Here is a 24,477-nt window from a genome sequence, read left to right as displayed (position 1 = left end):
CTGCCCTCACCTCTGGGCCTGGCACAAGGCGAAGGTTTCCTTGGTTGGGGGGAGCCAGGAAGGGCTGGGGCTCGGTGGGCAGGCAAGCAGGCACTGCTCCCCGCGGGGTCTCGCGGGTGACACGCTGAAAGGGCCCATTGTCAGCTTCCCAGCAGATTTTTCAAATTAGCTTCCCAAATTCCTGCGAAAAGTGCTGCTGAGCAAATATTTTCCTTAAGAGCCATGTGGATTTTCCAACCGCAACAGGGAGGGAGATAAAAGCGCTGCTGCTGTTACCCAGTGAAGGGCGGTGGACAAGGAAGGAAGGAGGTGGAGGAAGAAAAGAAGAAGAAGAGGAGGAGGAGGAGGAGGTGGTGGTGGTGGTGGAGATTTCTGGACAGACCTGCACCCTCACATTGCCAGGAGACTTTGCCGGCCAACTTGAGGCTGAATAACAGCCCTGAAGTGTTGACAAGGACTCCAGCCAATGGTCAGGGAGGAGGGTCAGATTTGGGAGTCCACCCGCAACATCTGGAGAGACTGCTTATCAAAATGCAATTTCTATACTGCTCCCAAGAAGTCTGAGTGGTTTACATCATAACAAATCACAACTCTCTATTGATACGGAAAGGGGGGGGCATGTCTTCTTTACCTTCTTCTTCGCTACAATATATCCATTTATTCCAATTGTCAATGTCAAAAGGGACTAAAATCTATAAAGTTCATAGAAAATCAGCGTGCCAGTTTGCTCAATTACTCTAGGACACCATCACACCTCCCCTGTCCAGCATAATCCCTCAAGCAAGGTGTCAAGACCCTAATCCTTTCAAATTGCTCTGATCAGCCTTTCCTCCAGACAATGTCAAGTGGCAGACTATGCATATTTGGGACTATTGTTTTCTCATCCCCAGGAAGTGTTTATCTGTGCATATCTCCAGCTCTGCATATTCCCCCCTCCCTCCTCCTTATGTTAATCCGGTGTAGCTCTGCATATTCCCCCCTCCCTCCTCCATATGTTAATCTGTGTAACCCAACCTCCCTTTAATATATTCATGATGTAATCTGTGTAACCAAACCTCTCTTTAATGTATTCATGACGTGTTTTGCACTGTATTCTGGGACATGGAGGGAGTTTCAAAAACTCATGTCACCCCTTTCTCACTGTTCAATCTCGCCTTGAACCTGTTGCGCAATAAACTTGGATCTTCTGCAGTTTGCTCCTGTCTCCGGCTGAGCTCATTTTCCTCCGCAGGGACCCACGGACTTAGTCCGATGAGCTGGGTGGCAGAGTAGCCTCGCACCCAGATTTTTGCCGTAACAGTTGGCGCCCCAACGTGGGGCATGCGGTTCTCCCGCGTTGCTGACCGGGGGCCCCGAAATCTTCAGCCGGCACCAGGCCATTTTGCCTGGGAAGATCCTTTGGACCCCCGGCCATCTTCCGGGCGGTAATCAAAAGCCCCAGGAGTTCAGCCGGGGAGCAAAGAGGGATCCAGCCGGCTTATCATCATAGAAGACACGTGAGTATAAGGAAAAGGAAAAATCCAGTGCACTGGTGGGAAAGGGGTGGAAATCTCCTGGCAACTGAATTCTCTGCCCTCCTCTCTATCGCTCCTTCTCGCCTGTCTCTTGGTCCAATTGGTGAGAGAGACCGTGGACTGCTGCTCGACCTGAAAGGGGGGTTCTGAGCTCTATCTCTTTCTCTAAAAACCCTCCAGCCAGCCGCACCAATTGGGAGTCCGAAAGTAAGACGGAGAGACCCGGCTTGGAAAGACAGCCGACTCTCCGCAACGGGTATCCCAGTTGAAAGCAAGGGGTTGGAGTTCTTTTTCCGAACTTCCCGAGCGTCCTTCCTAGGGGGCAGGAAGGGGTCTTGCTTTCTGTATCAATCCCAGCCGCACTGGTCGGTGCCACGTAACACGTGTATCGTGCGTGAGCCCGCTTCCAAAAGCAAGGGGGATTTTCGGTTCAAAACTCTATCCAGGGATCACCCGATCTGGCACCGCATGGCGCGGGCGTTCAGTAGGGCCCCTTTTCCTGAGATTGACGATAGGTAGGAGGTTGCCAGGAGGGATAGCCCATGAGGAATTGGGCGGGATCGGCAGAGTGGAAAAGGACCCCAGGTTATTGACTAAGGAAATAGGAAGGAATACCGGATAGCTAGAGCTCTTTAAAAAACCCTCTAAGGAAGTTGCCAAGCGACTAAAGACCCCTCTTTACTATGAATCCTGTATTAAGTATATCAATCTCCTAGATATACCAATCCTTACCGCCCTTTCTCTTCCCTCTTTCTGTCTAGACACGCGTAAAACATAAAATGGGTACCCAGGCTTCCAAACGCGAGCGGGCTCACTCTGGGAAGAAGGCTTCTAGAAAGCCATCTCAGTCTCAGAAGGACCCTGACTCTCCTCTCCAATTTGTCATCACGTATTGGAAGACGATTCCTGGCCACAAATTATTATCGAAGCAAAATTAGAACCTCTGTTCTGAAATCTGGCCCGCCAGCACCGCCTCCGCCAAGCCCGAATTGCGTTGGCCGGCTGGTTAACTGGTGGTGTTTGAAGAGGCAAGGAGGCTCTTAAAACCATGTGGGACCTTCCTACTAATGTCACTTAATGAAGCTAAAGGAAGCAGCCCAACTCCTTGCAATAACCAACTAAAGGATGAGAGTATATATGTTTACATGTTGTCTGTTATGTGTGTTGTGTGTTAATACATATATGAGAATATGTGTGTTTACATGTTGTCTGTTATGTGTGTTGTCTGTTCCTTCTGTCTCTGACAGACTGCCTTTCTTAAGCGCGCATAGTTTAAACTGCAAGCTTGCTTCAAAATTTTAAATTTAAGGAAGCTATGCTGGACCTTATCAGTCCTAAATAAGACAAAATGAGAATGAAGGGTGCAAATGTTTACCCCACCTCTTGCTTTGCCGCAACTTTTCAGATCGTGAGTCTACAGTCTATTTTGGAATGTGAATGTTTCTAATGTGAATTAGATGTTTCTGCTGCAAAAGTGTAGGTGAGCACAACTGCTCTCTCAAGCTAAAATGCAGTGTATTTATTTCATGAAGCACATGCCTATGAAAGTATGGTCTTCCTTCTAAGAAAATATCTGAGTCCAGTTTTAACTTTGATTTGGTTGGACAGAAGAGTTATTGTAAGGCTCCTGATATCAGGCCTCTTTTCTTAGAAAATGCCCCCCCTTGTTTCATTCTGTCTCTTTCAGGTTTTTTTTCCTTTTTCTCTTCTTCTGTGCCAGGTAAATTTACTTCCGAGTAAGCTTCCTTTAAAGGAAACTGCAAAAGGGGGGGGGCATAGATTAGGCTTAAAATTGTCACTTTTGTATTCCCTTTAAATCAAATCTATGGCTGTTTTAACTATGCTTTATAAGAGATCCTCTCCCTATCTTAAGAAAATGTTCACTTCAATCTTTCTTTAAAGATCATTTGTCTAGGAACTTGCACTCTAAGGAACTTGCACGTCTAAGGAAGTAAACTCAAACTAATCTCAAGATCTGCTAAAGGGTTCTGTATAAAGTTAGGAATTTTCATTTTCCTCTTCCTTAGTACATGATAGGAGCACTGATTGTGCTCTCTTCCCCAGTAGTGCCTGTATACATAAGAATGTGTGTGTAGTACAAATCTTGCTGTGAAATCTTGCTGTGAACCCTATATTTTGGAGGGTTGGACTAGATGACCCCAGGGTCCCTTTCAACTCTCCCAATTTGTGGCTGTGTGGAAGGACATGTGTCCGCAAGCATCGCAGGGTAATTCTTAAATTCTGGTGTGGTGATGGAGTTGAAATTCAGCCTAGCTTTGCTCTCTAGTTTTAAAAGGTGAGAGGTGAAGCTGTGATGTTTTGAAGCACAACTGGTAATATCAAGCATTTGAGTGATTACAGTGTTTATCATTTTGTCTACTATTTAAAAATCAGACGAATACATATGGGCCTTGACCAATCCTGTAAATAAAGGGGCAGGAAAATTTTTGTCTGCAAATGGTAAGGCCGAAAAACTTAGAATGTTAAAAAAATAATAATAAATAAAATAAAAATTCCTATGAATTCTGACTCTCTGGCCATTTTCCCATATATAAGGGCGCGGCATTGTTCCGCGAATGGCCAGAGGGATATTAGCCCTTTCCTGTACATAAAGGAAGCAGTCGCTTTGCTTGGGCTGAAATTGCTAGCTTTTGTTGGTGAATACTTCAATTGCTGAGTTTCTCTTTTTTGTTTTAAATCTAACCCTCTTTTAAAAACTACTCCTTACCCTTCCCTTATTCAAATTCTAATTTTGCCAAAAGATGCAACATTTCAATAGTAAAAAAGATTTGCTGAGACATGAACTCCGCACATGCACAGAGACTAGATCAGCTTTAAAAAAAAAAAGATAGGAAAAGGAGAGAGAGAGAGAGAGGAAGGAGGGGGGGGGAGAGGAGGTTTATGTTAAAACTTGGAACCATTGAGAGAAATCACCCTTAATGTGTCCCAAGTTTGAAATCTTAACATGCCAAATTCTTTTCACAGGTAAATATCAAAGAATTCCACCCCTCAATGGGATTTAAGTCACAGACTTTGTTTGTGTGCATTTTAGGAACAGCATTTCCTGACAGGCTTCTCACATGAAATAATTTTCCCTTTTAACAGGATATCTGAACAAAGTGTTTGTCCCTTTCTCCTCCCACAACAACTTTCTTTCTGTTCTGTGAAATCCCTGCTGTATTAGTGACTTCCATCTCTTCGTGGCTTTGACACTTTAAAGTTACAAATAATCTGTTTCCATTTATTTAATCCGTTTTTCCATGATGTCTATGAAATTAATCGAAGCATAACCAAACATTGTTTGTGGAATGGTATTTGTTTACCTTTTGCCTGAGCATTTCTTATTAATTCTGTCATTTTGGCTAGTTCAAGGTACTTGCACAACTTTAAAATGCCATTAAGTCATTTTCCAGTATTTTGCTATTAACATTCTAGCCGATGTTGTCACATCAAGAAACACTCTTTTATTTTCAGATTTCTTAAAATTCTGTGTCTTAGCATTTATTTATTTTGGTTCCTCATAGGTCATTGTGTGTGTGTGTTTGTGTGTGTGTTTTATTATTATTTTAACTGTCTTTTAAGTCCACCCTGCCCTTACAGGATATCATTTCTACAAGTGTGTTATTACAGATCCAATGAAAAGCTTCGCTACCACGAGACTTATTACCTGCAACAACAACAGACACAGTTTTCAAAGTGGCCACAGCAATTTCTTTCAAAGGGGAGGAGTTGAATTGCAAGGAGATTTTTTGACTTTTATATTCAACTGATATTTAATTAGTTTGTTGTGTATTATGTGTTATTATGTAGGAATGTTGAAATGTGTTTGACAGTGTTATTTCCACAAAGGGAGGAATTTGTGTGTGTGTGTGTGTAATTGTCTTATGTTTAATGTATACTGCCTTATTCCTTATACCCCAATAGAGGATTTTCATACACTTTATGCTTTCTAATGGATCAAGCTATTGTGTAGTTCAATGTTTAGATAACCACATTTCGCTGTCCCACCTGGCACACTGCCAACCTTCCCTACCCATTTTAAAATGTGTTAAAACTCGCTTTACCAAGGAGAAGCTTCAGGAAGGTGTATATGCCTTGATTTAGCAGGAATGATCCCTTATAGAGTTAAATTGACTTATTTGGACAAGTGCCCTTTTAAGAATGGTTTTCTTTTAACAGATTGGTTTGAAGAGTTGAGAACCATGGGGAAAGATAAATTCAAATTGGACTCAGTTTGAATTGGGCAAGTGTATCCAGGCTGCAATTAGCTTTTGGTCCTTAAAGTGCAAGTGCGCAACTTCCCATGACTGCAAGACCAATAATAAAACCCCCATAGGAAGCCAAGGCAAGGACATTTCCCTCAGGACGTGCCCGAACCTATGGCAGCTGTGGTGAGTGCCAGGCAACATGGTTAATATGAAAGCCCTAAGTGGATTCACCAGGGATTGCCACTACTGTGAGACCACAGAAAAGCTACCTTGACACCTGAGAACACAAAAATGGCGGGGGACAAAGCAAACTGCATTTTTTTTTCAGTCAGTAGTGGACCTTCCTGCTAAATGTAAAGCATAAACCACTATTGAACAAAATACAACAGGTGTCCTTTTATGCGATATCCTATATCCAGCTATCTGCACTACTATACTTGCAAATGGCCTTAAGAGGCATGATTTGCAAGTCCCCTTCAGGTTTGCACAAACCCACACATCTAGTACGATAGATACAAAGTTATTATTTAGTGCATATCTATATAACATAAACGTACATTGTATTGGTCAGTGTTGCTCCCTCCTTTGCTGCCCTGCTCAACTCACCTCCTTTTCCATCGGGCCTATTCCCACTCACACGGCACCCCTACCTTCACCGAGATTTAGGGTGCGGAGAAAAGATTTGCAAGTTCTTACAGAACTTTAATGCAAATCTATCTCCGAATGGGGGACTGATACGGAAAGGGGGGGGGCATGTCTTCTTTACCTTCTTCTTCGCTACAATATATCCATTTATTCCAATTGTCAATGTCAAAAGGGACTAAAATCTATAAAGTTCATAGAAAATCAGCGTGCCAGTTTGCTCAATTACTCTAGGACTCCATCACACCTCCCCTGTCCAGCATAATCCCTCAAGCAAGGTGTCAAGACCCTAATCCTTTCAAATTGCTCTGATCAGCCTTTCCTCCAGACAATGTCAAGTGGCAGACTATGCATATTTGGGACTATTGTTTTCTCATCCCCAGGAAGTGTTTATCTGTGCATATCTCCAGCTCTGCATATTCCCCCCTCCCTCCTCCTTATGTTAATCCGGTGTAGCTCTGCATATTCCCCCCTCCCTCCTCCATATGTTAATCTGTGTAACCCAACCTCCCTTTAATATATTCATGATGTAATCTGTGTAACCAAACCTCTCTTTAATGTATTCATGACGTGTTTTGCACTGTATTCTGGGACATGGAGGGAGTTTCAAAAACTCATGTCACCCCTTTCTCACTGTTCAATCTCGCCTTGAACCTGTTGCACAATAAACTTGGATCTTCTGCAGTTTGCTCCTGTCTCCGGCTGAGCTCATTTTCCTCCGCAGGGACCCACGGACTTAGTCCGATGAGCTGGGTGGCAGAGTAGCCTCGCACCCAGATTTTTGCCGTAACACTATATATATTAAAATAATGCAATTAAAATAAACCCACATTTTAAAACAGGGTGACACTTCTTATGCCCTCTTGCACGAGAAAATCAGGCAGGGAAAGCGCTGGGGGGATGGGGGGCTCGATCTGCAGCCCCCCCAAAGGACGAGACTTGGCAGCTTAGAATGACCCACAAGGCTCAGAGGCATTGGGGGGGGGATAAACCAGCCAAGCTCTCACATGAGAGGGAGGGAGGGTGCCTCCACACACAAACCCCCAACACACACACACACATGCTCCCCTGAGAGAGACCCACAGAGCGAAAGACAGGGCAAAAACGGAAGCGGCGGCTACTGGTTCCAGGAGCCTGACTCTGCGCCAGGAAAAGGCTTCCTCAACCCCAAATGAAACCCAAATCCCACTTGATGTCAGAGCCAAAGGGGTGGGGGTGGGGGCGACTGCCGGGGCCTCCGAGCGCAGAGGCAACGGAGGAGATGGAGGCTGGGCTTCCGGAGGCTCCTGCCAAGCCCCACACAACTGAGGAGCTCTGCACTCAAGGGCAAGGAGCTGCCAGGCTCAGCCCCAAACGCCTGGCCTGAGACGCTGAGCCGCCCCAGCAGCAAAGCAGCGGGTGCCAGGGTCCACCGAGCAAAGGGCACGGACAGGCAGCCACTCTCTGGGGTTCAGACAGGATTCCTGTCCCAGGAAACACCGGGGATCGAACCCAAGACCTTCTGCATGCGGGAAAGGTGTGCTGCTGCAGAACTAGAAGGGTCCTCCCTGGTTTATTCCGCACTGCATCCTAACCCCCTTTTGACACCGGCTGCCATCTATGCTGGGTATCCTTAGCAGCCACCAGGAGGAGCAGTCCTGGTGAAACGTAGAACTATCGCTGGAAGGGACTCTGGGGTCATCTAGTCCAACCCCCTTGCAGTTCAGGAATATTCAGGTGTCCCATGCAGGGACCAAACCTGCAACCTTAGCTTTATCAGCACTGTGCCCTCGCCAACTGAGCTAAATGATTCTCTTTTGCTGCCACAAACACGTTTCCTCTCAATCAGGGCCCGTCTGCGCAACCCGGGGAGCGGGGCTAGCAAAATGTATGGATATTTGTCCCTTTTAAAAAAAGATATCTATTACATTTATATACCACCTTTTCTTCCAAAGTGCTCAAAGTGATTATCCTCCCTGCTTTTCACTCTCACAACAACCCTTCTTGGTCCTAGTTCAGCACTCTAGCCGCTAGGCAACACTCCTTTTATGGAGCCCACACATGCGGGCAGGGAAAGTGAGTTTCCCAAGCACGAAAGCTGCAACTGCACAGGGACCCCCCCCCCAGGATATTATGGGGTGGCTGGTTGTGATGGTGACCCTCGGTGACCTTCTTCTTCTTCTTCTTCTTCTTCTTCTTCTTCTTCTTCTTCTTCTTCTTCTTCTTCTTCTTCTTCTTCAACACAGCACCCCTCTCACACCCCTTTTGAACTTTTAACATTTCTTTTTAAAGTAAAACCAAGTGTTTTCTTTCCAGTGGCCTTGGTGATCGTGCACCCCCCTCTCCTGAAACGCGTTGCCATGGTGCAGTTGAATCCGGCCAGCACCGGTTGTTAAAAAGCAACATCTCTGAAGGACGGAGGTTCTGCAAACCTCTTATTTGCCTTTATTTTATTTTTTGCAAGTCCTTCTGAACACACCCAGTCTCTGGTCTGTGGCAGACAGCCGCCTCCCTTCTCTATCCATTGCAAAGGAAGCGCTTAGCCCTCAAGTAGCAGACTTTGAGCAAAACTTGCTGCAACCTCCTCAACTCCACTTGCCCTCCTCTGCTTTTGGGGCAGGGCAGCCAACAGCCAGAAGTGGCTTTTCCAGCTTAGCCTAAATCAGATCCTTATCACCAGCCGGTCTGGCATCTGCACTAATAGCCTGCAGATGATTAACAGCACTTGCAATCAAAGGGGGGAAGGGGGGGCACAAGGAAACTCAAGGGTTTAGTCCCACTGGCCAGGACTGCAGGCACTCTGGGCACAAGGGCTGAGTGAGATCTGCTTTTCAACATTGCGATGTATCACCAGCTAAACATCGTAATATACTGATACAGCACCATGTCTGAAATTACAATGGAGCTATGGAGAGGAACTGGCTGGCTTCATGGTTTTTCCTGCATTGTGATTTTGACAATATATTGATTCACAATATATTGCCTGGTTAGTAATAATAATAAAATTATTTTTATTATTAATACCCCACCCTTCTGGCTAGGTTTCCCCCGCCACTCTTACAGCATATGTAAAACATAGTAAAATATCAAACATTAGAAACTTCCTGATCCAGGGCTGCCTTCAGATGTCTTCTAAAAGTTATGTAGTTCTTAATCTTGACATTTGAAGTAGGGCATTCCAAGGGAGAGCATTGTGAAACCGTTATCACAATATGCACTTCAAACCGGTTTTAGACGATATATCACCCAACTCGAACACACATCATGATTCGCGATATATTGTCAGGTCAAAAACTATGGAACCAATATCACAATACCAGTTTGGGACAATATATCGCCCAGGCCCAAAAAAGGCTCCGTTGGGGCTGCAGAACTTTATGCAAAAAGAGGCGCCCTTCTCAGGCAGGCCTCATCATGAAACAACACAAAGCAGTTGCTTCTGTCCACGGGGCCACATTATGGCTTCCCCTCTGCCATCGCCCTGTGCTGGGAAAGCAAGCGGAGCAACAAGGGGGGGCAACTGGGATTGTTGGCTTTTGGCACAAAAGCATCTGAGGCTGGTGGTGTTAAACCTCCTCCCGGCAACTCTCCTCAGCACCCCAAATCCCAACCCCAGAATGTTGCTGGAGAGCTTGAGGGCACCAGCCATTTCCCTTCCTGTGGCGGCCAGCCAAAGGAGCGATGTGCACCCCTCCCCAGACCACGTCCTGGAAGGATTTGTGCTGCTTCCTGCGCTGCCTGGGGCTCAGTGGGGTGGGCCTGACCTCCCCACTGCTCGGCTAAGAAGCAGCCGCCAACCAGCTGGAAGCACTTAGCTGCCGAAGCCGCCACCTGATGCCGCGCTGATGCCCGTTAATTGCAGGAGGCCCCTCAAGGGCGAGGCCAATTCGAGGAGGACAAGGTGCCAGAGGACGCCCAGGGGGTGCGGCAGCCGGAAATGGGAATCTCTGCGTTCAGAGCGCCGGATGAGACCCAGCGAGGGCCCCGCTTGTGGGCGCCAAGGAGGCAGCTGGCTGGCCCTCGTGGAAGACAGCCGGGCACCTTTCCCCAACCCAGGCTGGTTCCTCAGGCATTGTGGACTGCAAATCCCACCGGCCCCAAATAACAGCCTGGTGGGAGTTGTAGCGTGACAGCTCCAGAAGGACTCAGGGAAGGGCTGTGGGGTCTCATGGAGAATCTCTCTCATCTCTAGGTAGGCCTGGGAAAAACTCCTCTCTGAGTCCCTCCTTCAAATACAGGACAGGGACCAGTGTAATCTACCTCCCTGATGCACTGATTTCTCCATTTTCTTTGCATCTGCAGGCAGGAGCCATCGAGATATGAACCTCCACACACACTCCCTGCAAAGAGGGTTTCTTCCCCACGGAGACCTCAAATAGGACACCAACATCATGGTTATTTATTTTTTGTTTGGGCTGGTGGTAAACTACCAAAAAAAAAAAAAAAGGAATTGAGAATGGGGGAAGCAATGCAGTTTGAAAAGAGTATTTTTAAAAGCAATGGTTTAGAACAATATTGGCCAAGGGGACTCGGGCTGCTGTAACAAGGCTAGAGGCAGCCAAGGCAGCGTTGCTAAGAGAAATCTGTCTGGATTGCAGCTGGGTTTGTGATAGTCAGCCTGGCTCAATAAAAGCTCAAAGGCGGGAAGTAAATATTTGGAATGAAGTGTTTCAATTCCCCCACCCACAAAATTCCCATCCATGCACACACTGGAAACCCCCCAGAAATTTTAGATTTCCAGGTGAGCCCAAAGTCTCCAAGCCCCTTCACTGGAAGTTTATAAATGTGGCTGTTCCCTTCTGGCTATTACCAAGGCCCTTCCCCACTGCCAAACCCCACCCCACTGTCCCCCTTCTCCTGCCATCCACTCTCCCCGAGGAACGCAGCACAGCACTCTGCACATTGGCAAGATGGAGGGTGGGCAGAGAAAGGAGACCGAGATGGTCCAGGGTCTGGGAGCCCAGCCTTGTGAGGAACAATGGGAGAAAGTTGGGTATGTTCAGCCTGGAGAAGAGGAGATGGAGAAGAGAGAGGGGAGCCATCTTCACATCCTGAAAGGGTTGTCACATGGAGAATGGAGCAAGCTGGTTTTCCCTCTGCTCCAGCAGTGAGGACCCCAAAACGATGGAAAGGAGGTTCTGACTAAACATCAGAAATAACTTTCTGATGATCACGTGACAGCACAGGGAGCGCGGTGGGTGGGTGGGCGGGTTGCGAGCACGTGATCTGGAAGGGGGAATGTTGGCTTTTCCTGAACGCCTGTGCGCGTGCGCGTTTCCTCAGAGGTTGTCAAGATGGCAGCGAGGGCACTGGGACTTATGTGAGATGATACAATGTATGAAAATGAAGATGTGAAAGAAGTGATAAGGAGACTTCCTGAAGATGCACGTAATGAGACATTATTTCGCATCAAGAGAGCGTTGGACTTGTCCATGAGGCAACAAACACTTCCCAAAGAGCAGTGGGTAAAATATGAAGAGGACAAACATTATCTTGAGCCATATTTGAAAGAGAAGAGTGGGAAAAGAAATTGCTGCTGCTGCTCCAATGCACTTCAGAAAAATGTTTTCTTTTAAGTTTTAATTTATTTTGTTCAGGTAGGGGTCTACTGAGAAAATCTGGGTGTGGAGAAATCTCATGTAAATCTTTCCTCACTTAATATTCACCCACCTAAAATAAACATTACCAAATCTAAAAAAGCAGAAGAAAAAAATAAACAACTTTCTGATGGAAAGAGCTGTTGGACAGCGATCTGGCCTTCCATAGGAGGTGAGGTCCCTCCCTCGTGCCATTTCAGATGAGACCAGGAGGCTTTTCAACAGAGGTTGGGGAGCCACCCGACAGGGATTCTCTGGTTGCCATTCCTGCATTTCCGGGGGTTGGGGTCCCTTCCAGCTCTAGGAAGAGTCAAGGCCAGACCAGTGCTGTGCCCTGTTGTAAACAAAAATCTGCCCTCTTTCCCTTATGGGGTATCCAAGATCCCATATAGAGTCCTTACATAGGTTCCCTATCAGTAGGAGAAAACAACAGAGGCCAACCAGAGAATATTGAGAAGCAAAGTACCTAGTAAGTCTGATCTTTATTGATCTGTTGCAAGAGGGTGCTCTCCTCACCCCACGCAGGAGGGAGGAGGAACCCAGAACAATGGGGTGCAAGCCCTTATACAGACTTTTGAAACTGCCACCCTGTAGATCAAGACCACCCCCAGAAACATCATACATACATCACAGAAAGGGCGGTCTACAGCAGAAATCTGAGTGCTTTGTTTACCTCCTGTCTGCCAGGTTACCTGTTTAATGGTCACTTGATTGGATTGCTTGGGGAGCCTGGACAGTCTTTTGTAGTGACAAATACTTCGTTCCTGAGCCAGGTCAGGCTCACACCCTGTTCATATCTTAAATGTGCCCTTAAGACAGCATTTGTGAGGCAAGAGACAATGAGGAGGTTTCCCACTCTGACCTTGCAGAGAAGTAATTGAGGAATCAAAAATGGTTTCAGGTCGGTCTTCCTGTGCTGATCTATGTAGGTGCTTGGTTGGTACACTTATGAACATTTAACATATATCTAAGACCTCAAAATTCCTACCACAGCCCTCCTTCCTCTCAACCCCGCTCCAACCTATTCCTTGCAAACAGTCCCCTCCGTGTGCTGAGGCACCTCCAGAGTCCAGGGCATGCCAGGAGGAAGGGGGCCAGCAAAGCACTGCTGGGGAAGGACGCTTCCCAAAGCGAATGGCTCAGCCCTTCTTGCACAACTTGGCCGTTTGCACCAGCTGTGGGCTGCTGCAACACACACACACACACACACACACACACACACACACACACGTGCCCCTTCATGAGCAGCCTCCCCACCTGCCCTTGGCCCCTCTTGCAACCACAGCCCCCCCCCCCACAGCATCTGCTACTAATTAACCAAGAAGAAGGGAAACTGGCTCCCTGTTTGCTTCGGTCCACGAGGCAGGGGTCTCTGCTCTTTGCTTGCCCACCAGGCTTTCAAAATCCATCTCAGATGAGATCAGGAGAAAAGCTTGCGGGGGCTTCCAGAGTGGACGCCCGCCCTTGCCGGGAAACAGTGATGCAGCCCAGGACGTGCCCCCTGCGCTCTCCCTCCCCCAGCCCTGAGAGAGGCTCCTGTGTGTCTGGAGGACAAAGCACGTTTGCGCTGGGACCCCTCAGCCAAGTCCTGGTTGCCACACAGGCCAGGACCCTCTGCTGCTGCCCCACACGGGCCGATGAGCACGAAGGGACGGGGCACTCCTGCACCACACCAGCTGCTTCAGCAGTTTCGCTGACCCCCGGCGGCCGCGGAGCACGGAAGCACAGAATGAAAGGCTCTCAGCCCCACAGTTTGCTCTGCAAACAGCCCCCCAGAGGACTCAAGGGCCATTCATGCGGTGTGCTTGGGAGGGGGGCTTTGGAACAGGGCTTGGCAACAGGGGGGGGCGAGGCAGAGAGAGAGAGAGAGAGAGAGAGAGAGAGAGGCATTTGTCTTCAGAGCCAGGGCAACCATTCTGCACACATCCCCAAGCCTCATGTAAGAACCTAGTAAGAGCCTACTGGATCAGGCCCAGGGCCCATCTGGTCTGGCATCCTATTCTCACAGGCGCTAACCAGATGCTGCAAGCAGGATCCCAGCACAAGATCCCTCTTCACCACTCCTGCAGTTTCCAGAAACTGGGTTTCAGAAGCACTGCTGACTCCGACAATTGGAAGCAGAGCCGAGCCATCGATAGCCTTCTCCTCCTCCTCCTCCTCCTCCTCCTCCTCCTCCTCCTCCTCCTCCTCCATAAATTGGTCTAATCATCTTCTACAACAGGCACAAGGCAAATCGGCCCTCCAGATGTATTGGGACTACAACTCCCATCATCCCTGACCAATGGCCCTGTTAGCTAGGGATGATGGGAGTTGTAGTCCCAAAAGAGCTAGAGGGCCAAGTTTGCCTTGTGCCTATTCTAAAACCATCCAAGTTGGTGGACATCCTTGCCTCCTGGGGGGCGTGTTTGAGTTCCACAGTTTAACCCTGCCCTGTGTGAAGAAGGACTTTCTTCCGCCTGCCCTGAATCTTCCCACATTCAGCTTCTTCAAATATCCACGACTTCCAGAGTTAGGAGGAAAATCGTTCTCCATCTACTTTCTCCATGTCACAAATAATTTCACAACATTCCATCATGTCACCTCTTACTTTCTTTTCTTCCTCCGCCACCCCCCCCCCAGCACAGCAGGAGGAGGGCAAAAGAGGCCCTTCCTGGGCACAAGGAGCTCCAGGTTGGGAGGGAGGGGGCACCCCAGTAATTTGCCTGGGGAGACAGCAGAGCTCAGCCCACCTTCCAGCACTGCAGGCAGGCTGCTAGCTGCTCTGGCACCCAGGGAGGCGGGGTTGGGGCGAGCCACCCAGGGGGGCAGCACAGCGAACGGCCCACCTAGTCCTCCTGGCGGACGCAAGCCCCATGCTGCCGTTTTGGGCAGCGCTGGGCCCTGAGCCACCACATCACTCTCAGGAGAGACTAACAACAACAACAATTTATTATTTGTACCCCGCCCATCTGGCTGGGTTTCCCCAGCCACTCTGGGCGGCTTCCAACAAAAATTAAAAATAAATTAAAGTGTCACACATTAAAAACTTCCCTGAACAGGGCTGCCTTCAGATGTCTTCTAACTGTTAGGTAGTTGTTTATTGCCTTGACATCTGGTGGGAGGGCATTCCACAGGGCGGGTGCCACTACTGAGAAGGCCCTCTGCCTGGTTCCCTGTAATTTGGCTTCTCACAGGGAGGGAACCAGCAGAAGGCCCTTGGAGCTGGACCTCAGTGTCCAGGCAGAACGATGGGGGTGGAGACTCAGGCAAGCTGCAGGCCAGGACCCGGGGTAAGTGCCGCCCCCCGCGGTGTGCCATTTTGTCACCCCCTCGAGGGTGACACCTGGGGCAACCCCCACCCCCCCACTGCCCTTCCTACGCCCCAGGACTGCAGGAACAGTAGCAGCAGCTAATCCAGGGCCTGTGGTTGCCCAGAAACGGGGCAAATTGGTTCCTCCCCCCTTAGGGGCTCGCTTCTGCTCACACAGAAAGTGTGTGTGTGTGTGTGTGTGTGTGTGTGTTGATCCATATTTTGCATATCACAAGTCCAACCAAGCAGCCCAAAGCCCTCTGAGCGACTCATCTCATTTCCAAGAGCTTGAAGGAATGGAATCTGGACGCGGAACAATACGCCTGCTGGATTGTGTTGCTTGCTCAGGAAAAGCCCCCCTTGCGCAGAGGAGGCGGAAAGCTGCGCAGGAGCTACAGGGCTCCTCGTCGCTCCCCTTGCCCCCCCCCCAAGTCCCTCAGATCCTCTCCCGCTCCCTTCCTTATCAGGCTGGGTCCCAATGATACGCGTGGGTCACCTTCTAACCCCAACGCAGCAAGGCAGGCTGATAAGAGAGGCTCACAGCCGTCGCCAACCACATTCCTCCCCCAGCGGCGGCGGTGGAGATAGAGTCCCCCAGCCAAAACAAGCCAGCCGACTGGAATCAATTTACTCCCTTGCTCGGGGCTGCTTGCGAGGAGGAAGAAAGGAACAGCAGCCGCCCACCTTGGCAAGAGCCTCGCAGGCCCTGCTGCAGCCAGGAAGGGGGGGTCTGTGCGGAGGGGGGGCTCTCTCTGCCTCTCTCGCCAAAGGAGGCATCCTGCAGCACCCCCAAGAAGCTGCAAGTCCAATTGACTGACTCATTTGCCCAGAGAGAGTGGGAGAAAAGAGGCCGGAGGCGATTCTGACTCTCCGCAGGCGACCAGCCACCCCAGAGACACGTGGAAAGATCGCGGAAGGCCGGAGCATTATTCAAAGTGGGGAGGGGGAGACACCCCACCTCCTGACTTCCTGCCGGGCATCATGCGCAGACTGCACTCATTCATTCGTTCGTTTGTTCGTTCGTTCTTTTCCAATATTTATACACCACCTAATGGCAAACGTCCTGCGGGTGGTTCACAAGTAAAAGATCGAAAGCCATAAAATACTCAAGGAAACTAAACTCTTGCACAGAATAAAGCCCACAAGCAGAGGAGGACGTCAGTACAACAAGCGCAAAAAGCAGTGGGGGGAAATTCTGACGAAAAATGCCTTCATCCGGCACCTAAAAGAGGTCATGACATCCCTGGGGGTGCCAACACTGGAAAGGCCCTTCTCTGGAGTCGCCAGCCTCATGCGTTTCATATCCGAAGGAAACACGCCTGGCCTGGCCTGGCCTGGGGTCAGTGGCAAGGGCTGAAACTGGAGAGACCCGCAGGGTTGATCCCTTTCTATCCCAGGAAAAGGTCCTAGCCTTCTGCCTTCCAGGCAGCCAACAGATGCATTCGCCCAACATGCAGGGACAAAGCAACCTCAAAGAGTCCCGGGGGTTGTTGCATTCAAAGCCTAGAAAGCTCCGACAGGTTAAAGCCAGAGGTTCCCAAATTCTTTTGGGCCACCGCCCCCTTGGCTCCTCTGCCCCGTAAAAAGCCTTATTCAGAACGGCGGTTTGCACAACCCACAAAGGAAAATAGCAGCACAATCAAATTCGGAACGGTAACAGCCAGTTGCACGTTTATTCCAAATCATGCTGAGACGATTTAGTTTGATGAGTTCAACAAAATGGGTCGATTGAGGGGCACCAGCTATTGGAAATCTGATGAGCATTTACCGTATTTTTCACTCTATAAGGTGCACTTTTTCCCTCCTAAAAAGTAAGGGGAAATGTGTGTGCGTCTTGTGGAGCGAATGCAGGCTGCGCAGCTTTCGCTAAAGATTGATCCCTCTTGCTCTCCTGGCTTCGCGTCGCTGGAGAGCCACTGCGCAGAGAGGGAGAGAACATGTTTCCCCTTGTTCTCTTCCTCTAAAACTAGGTGCTTCTTATGGTCGGGTGCGCCTTATAGAGTGAAAAATACGGTATCTGCACTGCCAGTGTGCCCCCCCCAAATCCCTTGCCTCTTGTCATCCCCAAGTCACCCCACTTCCTCCCTGGGGGGGTGTCATACTGACACTTAGGGTTAGCACTGGCTTAAGCGCACCCCTGTTCTGCCTCCAGGTCTAAACAACAACCCCCCTCACCCCCACAGTGGCAACTCCAGCCGAACAGCACCCCAAAGGCCACGCCCGTTCCCAGCCCCCCGCCTTCCCCCTCTGCCTCACTGGTCTTACCTGGGAGATGCATCTAGGGTGATGGAGGCCAGAGAGTTGTCAAATCTCCGTGTGTCCCAAAGCCTGACTTCGCGCTCCCGCACCTGGAAAACAAGCAGGATGATGGTCTCTGGCAACCAAAACCTCTCCAATTGGCTCCTTGCATTGCAGGGGGTCAGGCTGGATGACCCTCGGGTCCCTTTACAGTTCTATGAAAGCTAACAAGAAAGAGGCAGCTCCTCCACCCAGGGGTTGGTTCCCTCCAGATGTTCTGGCCCACAACGCCCAGCCAGCACCGCCCTGTAGACTGAAACATCTGGAGGGTACCAAGTTTGGGGAGGTTGGCCTTTGGCTTCATTTCAATTGGCTGTGCTGACCAAGAGGCTAGTCCTCAGGCCCTGTGTGTCAGCTCTGCGCCAGAACCGCCAGGTAGAGCACGCATCTCATTTCCTGTCTGCTCCAAAGCCAAAAAGTATTTTCTCCCACCTCAGCTCATAGGCCAGCACTAATTTTCCTCTTCGTGATTTCCTAAAGGTGGGAGAGCTCAGTTGTTGTCAGGAGACAACAACAACAACAACAACAACAACAACAACAACAACAACAACAACAACAACATATTATTATTTATACCCCACCCATCTGGCTGGGTTTCCCCAGCCACTCTGGGCGGCTTCCAAAAAAATATTAAAACTCTAGTGGGGGGAATGATGGAAAGCTAAGCCCGGAAACACGAAGCTGAAAATTACCCATGGAAAAATAAAAGGAATTCAGCAATGAAAAATATTGGGGGGAGGATCAGCCGTTAAATGCTTTTGATCAAAAATCAAAATATCAAAAGAGCTATGTTCTGTGTTTTAACAACAACAACAACAACATTTATTATTCGTTTCCCCAGCCACTCTGGGCAGCTTCCAAGAAAGATTAAAAATACATTAAAATATCAATTCTTTTGGGTTTCCAATGCATTGCTGATCAATTAAGGAGGCTCAAAGGGGCCCCGAGATGCACCAAAATCTCAGAGTCGCGGGTTTGAGCCCCACCTTGGGCCAAAGATTCCTTCACTGCAAGGGGTTGGACTAGATGACCCCCGGGACCCCTTCCAACTCTTCGGCTCTATTATAAAGGGGATGGAGGCAGGTACCGTACCTGGTTGAATCCGACGGACAGGAGACAGCCTTCAGCGTCCACCCAGATCAGCCGTGAGTCCTTGCCGTTCGCGTGCGCCAGGACGCTCTGAAAGGAAGGAGGGCGAAAGGCCATCAAGAGGCGGGCTGGGAGAAGAAACCGCCCATTTCGCAGGTGTCTCGCCTAGAAAACTGACTCCCACGGGCTGTCTCTGCCCCGTCTCCCTGTCTCTCAGCTGTGGGTTTGGCACGGGTCCCTTGGGCCTGTATCTGAGTGATGGGAGCATGGGCAGAGGAGAAACGAACGAGAGAAGCCACCGGGCTTAAAACAGGAGAACAGCTGAGAGAGGATGACGCAGGGTCCCTCTAAGCCAGCCTTTCTCAACCTGTGGGTCCCCAGATGTTGTTGAACTACAACTCCCATCAGCCCTAGCTAGCAAGGCCAGAGCTCAGGGATGATGGGAGTTGTAGTCCAACAACATCTGGGGACCCACCGGTGGAGAACCGCTGCGGCTAAGCTAAGGGGGGGGGTGAGGCAAAGAGACCCCAAAGGGTGAAAACATCATGGAATCCAATATCAGAATCACAAGGTTGGAAGGGAACCCCAAGTCCAACCCGCTGCTATGCAGGAATCCCTGACAACCTCTGTTTAAAAACCTCCAAAGTGTTGGTCATGATGCTGGTTTTGTTCTTTGTGGTTTTATGGCGCTGTGGGTTAAACCACAGAGCCTAGGACTTGCTGATCAGAAGGTCGGCGGTTCGAATCCCTGCAACGGGGTGAGCTCCCATTGCTCGGTCCCTGCTCCTGCCAACCTAGCAGTTTGAAAGCATGCCAGTGCAAGTAGATAAATAGGTACCGCTGCGGTGGGAAGGTAAACGGCGTTTCCATGCGCTGCTCTGGTTCGCCAGAAGCGGCTTAGTCCTGCTGGCCACATGACCCGGAAGCTGTACGCCGGCTCCCTCGGCCAAAAAAGCAGGATGAGCGCTGCAACCCCAGAGTTGGTCACAACTGGACCTAATGGTCAGGGGTCCCTTTACATCTACCTTTAACTGCTGTAAATGACCTCAGGAGCAAGGGGGACACCCCACCCCACCCTCAGCTCCAGCTCCAGAGTCTCACGTCCCACTGCTCCCAGCCTCATGTTCAGGTTGGAGGGAAAGACACCCCCCCCCCAAAAGGCATGCCCCAAAAGGGCATGTTTTTTTTTGCAGTCCTACTGCAATCAATGCACCCCAGTCCAGAGGGCAGAAGTTATTCTGTGGGGTGGGGGTGGGGGGCAGAAGAGGCACCTTCCTTTGGGCAGGTTTGGCCACTTTTCATTCATCGGTTCTGCAGCGAGACTTCAAGTCGGAGATCAGCACAGACATTAAAAAAGGCTTCTCCCAAGAGACTCAGACACCATAAAACAGCAGCTGATACATGGCACAAAAAAGAATTACCAATGAAAGAAGAATGGAGGATGAAAATGATGGACTATGCAGAACTAGATAAACTAACAGGAAGAATTCGAAACCTGTGGGACCAGAGATTCTCAGAAGACTGGAGTAAATTCTTGGATTATTTGAAAAGTAATTGTGATGAACAGATTACGCTAGTAGGCTTGCAAGAAGTTTTGTAAGGTGAATTATTTGAAATATTGCAAAAAAGACAATGAGGGGAATTATTAGTTCAAGATAATTAAAGGTAATATGAAATTAAGAAATGCATAATAAGTGATAAGAATGGAAAATCATCAGAGTTGTTGACGGAAGTCCAAAAATTATTGTATAAGATGAGAAGTTTTGTTGTATGAATGATAATTAATATGTTAAAAGCTAATAAAAACGTATATATATAAAAAAGCAGCTGATACGACAGCAAGGAAATGGTCTTTTTTTGAACTTGGCAGATTGCAATTTCTTAGGTGGCGAGTTTAATTCCTTTTTAAAATTTTACTCCTCCCAAAAGTAAAACAGCTGGCCTAATTCAAACATGTAGTGAGGAGCCCCTCCCTCCCTCCCTCCCTCTCATCTCCTGCCGTCACTGACTTTCAGCCCCCATAAACCGGCCTGCTGCTGGCCCCCTCCCGCCCCCCTTGAGAGCAGGGCAGGCGCTGGAGGGACCCCTCTCCCCAAACTCACTCTCCCCCACCCTTCCCTTCCTGCTTTCTGAAAGGGGGCATTGATGGGGGCCGTGGGTGGGGGGCACACTGACCATAGGTGTCAACTTTCAGATTTGAAAATAAGGGATCAGCAGCCTCAAAAATAAGGGATCAGCAGCCTCACCTGTCCCAGTTACAGTCTACAGGATATCTAACAATCCGGGATAGCAGCGGGAAGCAGCGGGAAACGGCGCTGGAATAAGGGAATTCCACAAAAAAAGGGAAGGTTGACAGCTATGAAACTGACATTTAGCCAAGCTCCTCTTTTAAAGCTCAGATCAAGAACCCGGCGGTTCGGAAGACAAAGAAGCATCAGTCTGCGGAACTCTGAGCCTACCTCTACTTTGCTTGCAGTGGGAGTGGGAGACGTTGAGAAGGGCAAGAAGATCACAGCATTGTAGAGTTGGAAGGGACCCCCAGGGGTAATCTAGTCCAACCCCCTGCAACGCAGGAATCTCAATCTCATTGCCCCACAGTTGAAAAGGGAGGCAAGCAGAAGGTCTTTTTGGATGAAAGACTGGTCAAGCCAAAGGTTTGTCTTACACAGAAGCCCACAAAAGCAAAGGTATAGCCTTATTTATTTCACCCAACAGATGGAAAGAACTCTCTGATGAGATTGGGTTTCAAACTTTCTATTTTCACATGTCCTTTGTTGCAACACCTTCAAGAACCCTCCTCGTCAGTCAGAGAACTTTGATATCATGGATGGTTCTTAACATATCTACTGGTTCTTGTACAGCGGAACCTCGGTTGTCAGAAGTAATCCATTCCGGAAGACCGTTCGACTTCCGAAACATTCAACAACCGGGGTGCAATGGGCGGTCGGCAATTTCAATGGAGAAAATGGAGAAACGCCACCTCGGAAGCCATTCAACTTCCAAGGCACATTCAAAAACGGAAGCATTCACTTCTGGGTTTTCGGCGTTCGGGTTCCGAATCGTTCAGCTTCCGAGACGCTCGCAAACCGAGGTTCCACTGTATTGTAATTTAAAGAATTGTGCCATTGGGCTGGAATGAATACAGTCAGGGTGACCGTACGGTCTCCTGATCATGTAATTTAAAAGAACAACAACCCTATCCAAAAGAAAAGTCTCTGCCCATGGAGGGTCACACAAGGGAGGCCTCTGGGTCTACTTGGGCCCCCAACTCATTTCTTTGCAGGCCCAGGAAACCATAGCCCAGCAAGAACGCTGAGCATGCGGGAAACCAAGACCGGGGGGTTGGCACATGTTGCATGTTCAGGCCCTTCTAGCTGCCAGAGTGGTATCCAGACCAGAGTGGAACTGGCCTTGGCACAAGAGCTCCGGATGCAGATGTTGTGGGGCTCCATCTGGCCAGTTCCCCTCAACATGGTGTTATGGAATTTACAGTGGTACCTCGCAAGACGAATGCCTCGAAAGACGAAAAACTCGCAAAACGAAAGAGTTTTTCGTTTTTTGAGTTGCTTCGCAAGACGGATTTCCCTATGGGCTTGCTTTGCAAGACGGAAACGTCTTGCAAGTTTGTTTCCTTTGTCTTGCAAGTTTGTTTCCTTTTTCTTAAAACCGTGCATTCACCCCGAGGATGTGGACAGGCTGCTTGGACGCGTGAAACCAACCACCTGTCTCCTGGATCCTTGCCCATCCTGGCTTATAAAAGCAAGCCGGGAAGGGCTGGGCGATGGGCTCTGCGGGGTGGTGAATGCTTCCCTCTGTGAGGGAGCCTTCCCAGACCCGCTGAAAGAGGCAGTCATTAAACCGCTTCTTTAAAAACCATCTTTAGATGCGGCCACGATGGCCAACTATCGCCCAGTCTCAAATCTTCCATTCTTGGGCAAGGTGATTGAGCGAGCGGTTGCTGAACAACTCCAGGCACGCCTGGAGGATGCGGACCATTTGGATCCCTTCCAATCGGGATTCAGGCCTCATCACGGGACTGAAACTGCCTTGGTTGTGCTGGTTGATGATCTCTGGCGAACTAGGGACAAAGGTGAGAGTTGTTTCCTAGTTCTGCTGGATCTCTCAGCGGCCTTTGATACAATCGACCATAACATCCTTCTGGACCCTCTAGAGGGGCTGGGAGCTGGGGGCACTGTCATACAGTGGTTTCACTCCTTCCTCCTGGGCCGTGTTCAGAAAGTGGGGGGGGGATGAGTGTTCAGACCCCTGGGCTCTCACTTGTGGGGTGCCTCAGGGTTCTGTCCTCTCCCCCATGCTTTTTAACATCTATATGAAGCCGCTGGGAGAGATCATCAGGGGGTTTGGACTGGGTGTCCATCAATATGCAGATGATACCCAGCTCTACCTCTCTTTCAAATCAGAACCAGTGAAGGCGGTGAAGGTCCTGTGTGAGTGCCTGGAGGCGGTTGGAGGATGGATGGCGGCTAATGGATTGAAGTTGAATCCTGACAAGACAGAAGTACTGTTTTTGGGGGACAGGGGGCGGGCTGGTGTGGAGGACTCCCTGGTCCTGAATGGGGTAACTGTGCCCCTGAAGGACCATGTGCGCAGCCTGGGAGTCATTTTGGACTCACAGCTGTCCATGGAGGCGCAGGTCAATTCTGTATCCAGGGCAGCTGTCTACCAACTCCACTTGGTACGCAGGCTGAGACCCTACCTGCCCGCGGACTGTCTCGTCAGAGTGGTGCATGCTCTAGTTATCTCCCGCTTGGACTACTGCAATGCGCTCTACGTGGGGCTACCTTTGAAGGTGACTCGGAAACTACAACTAATCCAGAATGCGGCAGCTAGACTGGTGACTGGGGGCGGCCGCCGAGACCACATAACACCGGTCTTGAAAGACCTACATTGGCTCCCAGTATGTTTCCGAGCACAATTCAAAGTGCTGGTGTTGACCTTGAAAGCCCTAAATGGCCTCGGCCCAGTAGACCTGAAGGAGCGTCTCCGCCCCCATCGTTCTACCCAGACACTGAGGTCCAGCATCGAGGGCCTTCTGGCGGTTCCCTCATTGCGAGAAGCACAGCTACAGGGAACCAGGCAGAGGGCCTTCTCGGTAGTGGCGCCCGCCCTGTGGAACGCCCTCCCATCAGATGTCAAAGCGATAAATAACTACCTGACATTCAGAAGACATCTTAAGGCAGCCCTGTTCAGGGAAGTTTTTAATCTGTGATATTTTAGTGTATTTTTGGTTTCTAGGGAAGCCGCCCAGAGTGGCTGGGGAAACCCAGCCAGATGGGTGGGGTACAAATAATAAATTATTATTATTATTATTATTATTATTATTATTATTATTATTATTACAGTTGCAAGTTGATAGGGTTACTGGGAGTAATGGTTCAGCAAATGTCTCGGTTGCACCAGGCAGAGCGAAATCCCTGCAAAGCCCCGTTCACACATCTCAGCAGCCGGAAGCCCTGGCGCCTGAGGCCAAATAACACCCCCCCCAGCCCCCTTCAGATTTCCAAGGAAACTGCCCGAGAGCTGGAAGAGAAGGAAGAGGGTGCAGCCATTCAAAGGCAGCTGCAGAAAGTCCAGGGAGGGAGCATTCAGCCACATCAGCATTGGCAAGAGGGGGAAACAATTGCCTTACACACACAAAGACACCAAAGCCGCAGCCTGCAGCTCTGGGTCACAGCCTCCCGGAGAACTTCAAAAGCTGCCCTATAAGCAAGACATTGTGCCAGAAACTCCTTCCCAGACTTTTGCTCACTTCCTCCGCCTCCTTCCAGACACAGATTCCTCCACCTCCACAAGTAACAGCTCAGAGTGTGCGTCACCTTCTCTCTCTCTCCCTCTCTCTC

General features: G+C 49.4%; 1 protein-coding gene across 1 annotated transcript in view; it reads right to left on the bottom strand.

Annotated features, from left to right (window-relative positions):
* LOC309329095 (coronin-7-like) overlaps positions 1–24,477 on the bottom strand; it is a 100,462-nt gene that overhangs the window by 59,280 nt on the left and 16,705 nt on the right. Inside the window, 2 exon segments of the mRNA XM_081839624.1 lie at positions 17,495–17,577; positions 18,620–18,706. Of these exon segments, the coding sequence (XP_081695750.1) occupies positions 17,495–17,577; positions 18,620–18,706 (170 nt within the window).

The sequence above is a fragment of the Podarcis erhardii genome, assembly GCF_964252035.2.
Source record: "Podarcis erhardii genome assembly, chromosome: 14".
Taxonomy (NCBI): domain Eukaryota; kingdom Metazoa; phylum Chordata; class Lepidosauria; order Squamata; family Lacertidae; genus Podarcis; species Podarcis erhardii.
Note: the sequence above shows the minus strand (reverse complement) of the source record. Positions and strands in the feature narration are given on the sequence as shown.